Source organism: Scyliorhinus canicula, chromosome 20 (genome assembly GCF_902713615.1).
Source record: "Scyliorhinus canicula chromosome 20, sScyCan1.1, whole genome shotgun sequence".
In the NCBI taxonomy this organism is placed as follows: domain Eukaryota; kingdom Metazoa; phylum Chordata; class Chondrichthyes; order Carcharhiniformes; family Scyliorhinidae; genus Scyliorhinus; species Scyliorhinus canicula.
Window position 1 is genome coordinate 15,697,520 of NC_052165.1, and position 8,508 is coordinate 15,706,027.

Here is an 8,508-nt window from a genome sequence, read left to right on the forward strand (position 1 = left end):
AAGACATGCTCTTCAGTCCAGGCAGCATCCTGGTAAATCGCCTCTGTACCCTCTCCAAAGCATCCATATCCTTCCTATAATGAGGCGGCCAGACTGGACACAATATTCCAAGTGTGGTCTAAATAAGGTTTTATAAAGCTGCAGCAAAACCTTGCTGCTCTTAAACTCAATCCCCCTGTTAATGAAAGCCAACAGACCATACACCTTTTTAACAACTCTATCAACCTGGGTGGCAACTTTGAGGGATCTCTGTACATGGACCCCAAGATCCCTCTGTTCCTCCACACTTCCATGAATCCTGCCTTTAACCCTGTATTCGCCATTCAAATTCGACATTTCAAGGTGAATCACCACATTTATCAAGGTTGAACATCCATCTGCCACTTCTCAGCCCAGCTCTGCATCCTGTCAATGTCCTGTTGTAACCTGCAACAACCCTCAACACTATCAACCTGAGATGATTGACTTCCAGCAACCACAGCCATCTTTCTTTGTGCTTGATGTGAATCGGAGAGAGTCATTTCTTCCTGATACCCATTCAGTTAAGTCTTTTTAGGGCTCCTTTGTGCCACACTCAGTCAACTGCTTCCTTGACAATGAGGAAAGTCATTCTCACCATAAATTTGGAATTCAGGTCTTTTGTCCCTGTTTGAACTAAGGCTGCAATGAATTCTGAGGCTGAATTACCTTGGTGAAACTCAAGCTGGGCAATGCTGCATGCTAATAGTCAGTGTGTGCAGCTTGATAACATTGTTGATGATTCTTTGCTAATGATTGAGGATAGGCTAATTCTGCTTTAATTGGGGCTGTATTTCTGACAAATTTCTACATTTTCGGTAGATGAAAGGATATGGTTGCACTGGAATAGCTTGGCCAGGGCAAGACTACCTCTGGAGCATAGGTCTTCAGTTCTGCAACTAGGATGCCAGGGCATATATCGTTTTCTGTGTCCAGTGCACTCAGTTGTTTTTTGATGTCACATGTTGTGAATCACTTTGGCAGAAGATTGGGACCTGAGATGTCAGGGTCTTCAGGAAGAGCCTGAGAAGAATCATTATCCAGATCTTTTGGTTGTAGATGGTTGCAAATGTTTCAGTCTTCTCTTTTTCATTCTCATGCTGGGCTCAACCATCATTGGGAACGGGGATGCTCATCAAGTCCCTTCCTCCCATGGTTTTGTTGAAAATCGCTTATTGTCACAAGTAGGCTTCAAATGAAGTCACTGTGAAAAGCCCCTAGTCGCCACATTCCTGCACCTGTTTGGGGAGGCCAGTACGGGAATTGATCTGCTTTAAAAGCCAGCTATTTAGCCCTGTGCTAAACTAGCCCCATATTTCTTAATTGCCCATTGCTATCAATGACTGGATAGGGGTGGAACTGCAGAGATTTGACATGACCTGATGATTGTGTAATGATTGAGCTTTGTCTATAGCATGCTGCATGTGCTGTTTGGCATTCCCATGTAGCTTCACCAGGCTGGAGAGTGAGCCTTTGACTTTGCAATGATATTCCTGTTTCTGAGTCAGGAAGTGCAATGTCCCAACTGCTCCAGAGATGCCCAGATCAGAATTACTTATTGACATTCAGCAAAGATACTGATGTATATCAAACGTGGATGCACCCTCCCAACCCCTACCCTCATTGTATGGGCTTTTGAATCGATAAAATCCTTCCATTGTATAGGACTATTCATCCTAATTTCTTATGTAAAGATAGCTACATGCTTGATTGAATCAGGATGGCTTATCTGGCATGATTGAAAGGGAGGATTGAAGGGTATGCTGGGCCATGAGGTTACAGAACATAGACAAACACCTTCCAAAAGTTGCACATGAAAACAATATTTCATATTTTCACCCATTGTGAAGTTCTTGGGGAGAGATAGCAAGATTCAGTAAGGAGCATTCAGAATCATCGCTGCATGTGTTGTTAAAATAATAACCCGCAGCATACCAGGGTTGTCCAGATTTGACCGACTAAATCTGTTCCCAAACTATCCTACTTAGCATGGTAGTAATGGCACACCTCAATGTGAAGGCAAGACTTGGTTTACACGAGGACAGCATGGTGTTGACTGTTGTGGACACTGCAATCACAATGATGGATTGGGCAGGACAATACTAAATAGGCTATACCCCGGTAATAGTTCTTTCCACCAAGCTGACTAATTAGGCTGCGTTTAGGCTTGATAAAATCCCACTCTGACATGGAAATGTTTTTTTGCAGTACTAGAAGATGTGCAGTACCAATTGCCATAACAAATGACATGATTATTACTCATAGCGAGTAATGCTATGTAGGTCTGTAAAACTGATGGAATGCTTGTTAACTTTCGAGGGGTAGGGGAGATGTGAGATGGTCAGTAACTCGAGAGGATGGATGGCTCAAGTGTAGGTTTTGATGAGAGGGACAATGGCAATGTCTGTGAAAGGAGTCAAAGTCATTTACAGTGGCTGAAAAAAAGGAGGCTCCGAAAATGTTGGTTCACACAAAGGTCAGAAGTGGGGAATTGAATGGTGAAAATGGAGCGAGCAGAAGATGGGTATCATGGAAGAGTTTGAAGAGGGAGGTTGAAGAAAAACTGCAGAATGATGGGGGATTGGGTGAGGGAAGGTAAGCGAAGGATGAAAGGTCAGATAAAGGAATTGGGAAAGGCTTGATGGTGACAGAGGCAGGTTGCATATAGCTGGTCGCAGTTTTGGGGATGGAGCAATCCATGATATGTCATCATTTGGTACAGAAGATTAGAGAGGAAGGCAAACCTGAAACAAAATGTTTTGCCAGTGTTAGTGTTAATCCTTAACTACAGCAAAGAATGTCACAGGATATGTCTCCATTGATTCTACCATGGCCACTGCCTCACTTAATCTCATGATAGACCTTCTATAGAAAAACATGTTGGATTCCAACAACACAGAAAATACTAGACGATCTCAGTGGGTCTGACAGCATCTGTGGAGAGACAAGGGAGCTAACGTTTCGAGACTGGATGACTCTTTGTCAAAGCTTCCCTCGCATATTGGAAGCTCTCTTCCATGTTGGACTCCAAAGTGTTTTGCAATTAAACTATCCCTTTTTTTTCATGTTGAGGGGACTCAAATAATACAAAACTTTTAATCGCCTTCTGCCTTAATAAACCAACATCCAACATGGGCTTTTAAAAGAGTCACAACTATTGAGAGAGAGAGCGCCATAAAAATCAGACCAGGAGTTGGAACTATCACATTAAACCCATGGTTCCGATCTCTACCATGAATGCAAACAGATCTTCTTGGATGAAAGCGACCTGGAAAGCGTCTGGTGTGGGTAAGGTCCTGGTGAGCAGAATCCAATGTGGCGGAATTCAGGACCTGTTACCAAGGGAAACAATTGCGACAATAAATGTGTTTCCCGAAGTCCGCCTGGGGGCCCTCTAGACTTACTGCAGTTGACAGGAGTTAGCTTTTAAATAATACATATTCATACATTTCGGTTGTGTAAAGGTAAAGCAGATTGCGATATATGCATTGTGAGAGACCTGACATGAAAGCTAACATTGGAGGACAATATTTCAAAGATAACGGACGCACTATCTGAATACTTTTTTCAGCTTAAAAAGCTGACCAACTGATCTTACTAGAACGATGTGAATTTGCAGAATCATCAGGTTACCTATAAGAAAGCGGAAACTGCTGAGTAACTGATAGACGTCACAAGGTCATTCAGGGAAATTTTCTGAATAGCCATGAACGATATATAAACAATGCAAGTCGGTGTGTAAACTCAGAGACGCCAGCGACGAGGATAGGCTATCTCCTCAATCTCTTGTCAGCCTCCTCAATCTTGACTAACGTGCAGGAGATTACAACCCGTTTTTATCTGCAAGTGTGCCAGATCTGTCCGCCAGATTGCTCTCATCATGATGCACTCCTTCCACAGTTTAGCAGTACTGGTACTTGGCTATTTTGCATTCATGGCTAATTGTGCCCCCTGGATGGAAGCAAAGCGTTCCGACAGGGTGTGTCATGTGGAAGAGCAATTGCTTCGGGGCATGAGACACAAAGTCCATGCCTTGTCCAAAGAGGTGAGTAGAAATTGCTGTCCTTCAATGCACACATCATGCAAATTATTGCACGGTGCTCTCTGAGTGATATTGACCCAAATTGATCACTTTCACAGGCGCAGAAAATCGACGAGGATACTGACACCAGACTGATCGGAAAGGATCTATTTCAAGGGCTGGAGGTATAACTTTGCACTGAAGCTCTATTCTTTAAGCCGTTTGAAAGTGATTGGTTAGTGTCGAGTTCTTTTTTTTGGCGAGTAAATAGAAGACGTGTGGTTTATTTGGCAGGTACACGATGGCTGCTACGTGCTCAAGGAGGTGATTGACTTCTACCTGGGCAACGTCCTCGCATCTGACGAGTTGCATCACAGATATTCACGACTCCAGGAGGTGAAGGAGTTTCTGGCGATCCTGACGAGGCGGCACATGTCTGATTGCGTAAGCATTTCCCTTTCTGAATGGACTCATTTTGTAGAACGTGCATTCGATGCTGTCGGCTTCTGAGCAAGAAGGGGCAAAAAAAAACAACCCATCCCAGGCAGGTTTATGATCCTCAGTTTCGAGGAGGTAAAATTCAGATGGAGACATTAGGGTAAAATGTTCAGCAAGACGAACGCAGCAAGTAAGTTGTCCTGTCTGCAACAGGCTTGTAATTGATTTGACTGTGTTCTCCTTTCCAGGGTGTAGAACAGAAAAGACAAGCGGACGATAACATTGATGTGCTGAAGCAGAAACTGAACGAGGTAAAGATTGAAACAATCTGCGCAAATGTTGCATGTTTAAATTATTGGCGTAATGTAATCAGGGCGATATTTTAACATCTTAACTCAGCCACCATTCCTAGATGTGATTATTTTGCCTTTTAGTTAAATACAAACCGACTATACTCAGCAGGTATGGCAGCATCGGTGGAGGGAGAAACAGCTGTCTCCAAAAGTCCAAAGCTGCAAATGCTTGCATTCAAAGCATTGTCTGGCATCTTTGTCTATATTGTCTATATAAATGTTTCTGGAACATACCTCTTCATTCACCTGAGGAAGGAGCAGTGCTCCGAAAGCTCGTGTTTGAAACAAACCTGTTGGACTTTAACCTGGTGTTGTAAGACTTCTTACTGTGCTCACCCCAGTCCAACACCGGCAGCTCCACATCATGGCCAAAAGTGCTGCCCAACCTTCTGAGTATTTCCGCCATTTTTTTCTCCTTGTTTCCGATTTCCAAGGTCCACCGTATTTTACTGGTGAACTTATTATTGGTGCAAAACCAAGAGTGGAGCAGGTTTGACCTCACCAGCCTCCAGCTGTATGACCCTCAGCTATCTTGTTCTGGGTGGAGCATTTTGGCCTGCAGTGAATGGCACTCAAATAGAAACAGAAAATACTGGACAATCTCAGCGGGTCTGACAGCGTCTGTGGGGAGAGAAGGGAGCTTAACGTTTGGAGTCTGGATGATTCTTTGTCAAACCTTTAAAAAAAATAAAGTAAATTGAGAGTACCCAATTATTTTTTTTTCCAATTAAGGGCTAATTTAGCGTGGCCAATCCACTTAACCTGCACATCTTTGGGTTGTGGGGGCGAAACCCACGCAGGCACAGGGAGAATGTGCAAACTCCACACGGACAGTAACCTGGGGTCGGGATCGAACCCGGGTCCTCAGCGGCGGAGGCATAAGTGCTAACCACTGCGCCACCGTGCTGCCCGTTTGTCAAACTTTTGACAGACTTTTGACGAAGAGGCACCCAGAGTGGAAACGTTAGCCCCCTTCTCTCATTTCCTCCAGGTGCTCCGGTTTCCTTCCACAATTCCCGAAAGACGTGCTTGTTAGGTGAATTGGACATTCTGAATTATCCCTTTGTGTACCCGAACAGGCACCGAAATGCGGCGACTAGGGGATTTTCATAGTAACTTCATTGCAGTGTAAATGTGAGCCTAGTGACAATAATAAAGATTATTATTATTAAAGATGCTGCCAGACCTGCTGAGATTGTCCAGCATTTTCTGTTTTTGTTTGAGATTCCAACATCCCGCAGTAATTTGCTTTTATCTTAGTCAATTTTACTGATTGATTTCTATTTTTGCCAATTTATTCCAGCTCCGAGAGACAAGGGAAGCCAAGGTGATAGGAGAGCTTTTCATGCTGTTTCAGGAATTAGGAAAACATTGTTCGGCACCAATTGTGAAGAAACCTGACCATAAAAGTAAACAACAGGCTGATGAATGACGAGAACAAACAAAATAGGACAACTGCAAACACCATTAATGATCTGTAATACAGTAATTTTCAAAGGACTCATTTTCTTAACAACCAAGAATATTTATTTTTGATATATTTATTGTGTATCATTTTATACACATGATCGTATTTACTTACAGTAAGTTAAGTGTAGCAAGCAGCATTGCCAATTGTACATTTGTTGTTTGACATTGTTCTAAGTGTTTGTATCTTTAAATTTTCAAATAAATATTTGTAATAAATAATGAGTTATTTATGAATGATCTAATGGAACTGTTTCCGGCAGAAAATGTTCTCCATGTGGCGAAACATAGCTTAACGTGAAGCATTATGGTTTTTGATGCAAACTTAAAAGTCATTCCTATGGTGAATAGTGTATTGTATAATTTACAAATAAAAATGAGTTTTTAGTGCAAAGTTTGAACTCAGCCGTTTATTGACATATTTGGGGAAAACGAAGCTGTCAGCAGATATAAAGAGGCGGGGGGGGGGGAGTAAAGGAAAAGAGGGAGGCAGAGGGGGTTAGTTGAGGTGTGAAATATTTAGTGGGAAAGGGGGAAGGGGGAACTGTGTATGTCAGCCACGTTGGTTGTTGGTTGGGTGGGTGTAATTTGTTCTGTGGGTTTTTCCTCTTGAAAATTGTTGTTAAAAATTATATATGCCTCAATAAAATATTTTATTTAAACTATTTTTCTTTCTTTTTAAAAAAAATATTTTGTTGACAAGTTTTTCAAAGTAAAATGATAATATCTAACATATACAACTCCTTACTTAACCACTTTCCCAACCCCACAAAACGAAAACAAAACTTAACAAACCCCCCCCCCCGCCGAACAGCTGATGGTGACTAGTTCCTTAAAAGAAAGGAAATGAATGGCTGCCCTCTCGAGTAGAACCCTTCTACTGACCTCTTCATGGTGTACTTGACCTTCTCTAGACATAAAAACTCCATTAGGTCATTCAAGCAGAACTCTCATCCGGGCTATCAACGAAGCAAAGTTGAGGACATTCTCCTTCACCCTCGTCTGCAGCACAGGCAAGTCCGACCCCCAAAATGGCCACCAGCGGACGAAGCTTCAGCTCAATCCCAAGAATCCCTGACATGACACTGAAGGAGACCCAGAAGCTTGCACGTTTAGGACATGACCAGAACATGTGTGTATAATTCGCTGGCCCGCAAGAACAATACTCGCACCTATCCTCCACCCCCGAGAAAAACCCACTCATCCACACCCTGGTCAGATGTGCCCTATGTACCACTTGAACTGGATCAACTTGAGCCTAGCAAACAGGAGGTGGGTTTGACCCTGTGGAGAGCTTCACACTAACCCCCCCATTGAAAATCGGGCCCAATTTCCTCTCCCACTTCCTCTTCACCTCCTCCATCGGAGCCAAGATCTGGCAATAAATGTCTGAAATCTTCCCTTTGCCCAACTCGGCCCTATATGAAAGGACCCTTCCAAAAGAGAAGGCAAAGGTGCCAGGGGAAAGGAAGGAATCTCCTTGCGCAAGAAGTCGTGGACCTGATGAAACCTAAATGCGTTAGTTTTCTGGAGCTGGGGTTTTTTCAAAAGCTTCTCAAAACCGGCATGTCCCAAAACCTCTCCAGCCCCTCCCTCCCCAAGACCCAAACAACGAGTCCAAACCCACCAGCACAAAGAGATGACATCCGCAGATTGGGGCTAACATCTACATGGAACCCAGCTTAAAATGTTGCCAAAACGGCCTCCAAATCTTCAGAGTGGCCACCACTCGATTTTGCGGAGGAAAATGGAAGCGGAGCAGTAACCAAGGCCCTCAAACTAGTACCCTGACAAAAGCTCCCTTCCGTCTGCCTCTACATGGAATCTGGATCCTTAAGCCACCACTGCACTTTTTCAATGTTCGTAGCCCAATAATAAAATAACAAATTAGGTAGCACTAGGCCCCCCCGACTGCCTCTGCCTCTCCAGAAACGTCCTACGAATCTGTGGGATCTTGCCCTGCCAAATAAAAGATATGATTTTATTAACCTTAACAAAGAAAGACTTAGGGAATAAAAATGGGGAGACACTGAAACAAAAATAAAAACCTCGGGAGGACATTAATTTTTACCATCTGAACCGTGCCTGCCAAGGACAGAGGGAGATGTTCCTACCTCTTCAAGTCAGACCTAACCCACTTCACCAGACTAGCAAAATTAAGTTTCTGGAGCGCGACCCAGCCATGGGCCACCTGGATCCCCAGATAACGAA

General features: G+C 43.4%; 1 protein-coding gene across 1 annotated transcript; it reads left to right on the top strand.

Annotated features, from left to right (window-relative positions):
• Window positions 1–417: 417 nt before the first annotated feature.
• LOC119955331 (interleukin-22-like) lies at window positions 418–6,691 on the top strand. Its single transcript, XM_038781439.1, has 5 exons — window positions 418–4,063; window positions 4,159–4,224; window positions 4,334–4,483; window positions 4,726–4,788; window positions 6,134–6,691. The coding sequence occupies exons 1-5, from the start codon at window positions 3,899–3,901 to the stop codon at window positions 6,260–6,262; spliced, it is 573 nt and encodes a 190-aa protein (XP_038637367.1). The 5' UTR covers window positions 418–3,898; the 3' UTR covers window positions 6,263–6,691.
• Window positions 6,692–8,508: the final 1,817 nt, after the last annotated feature.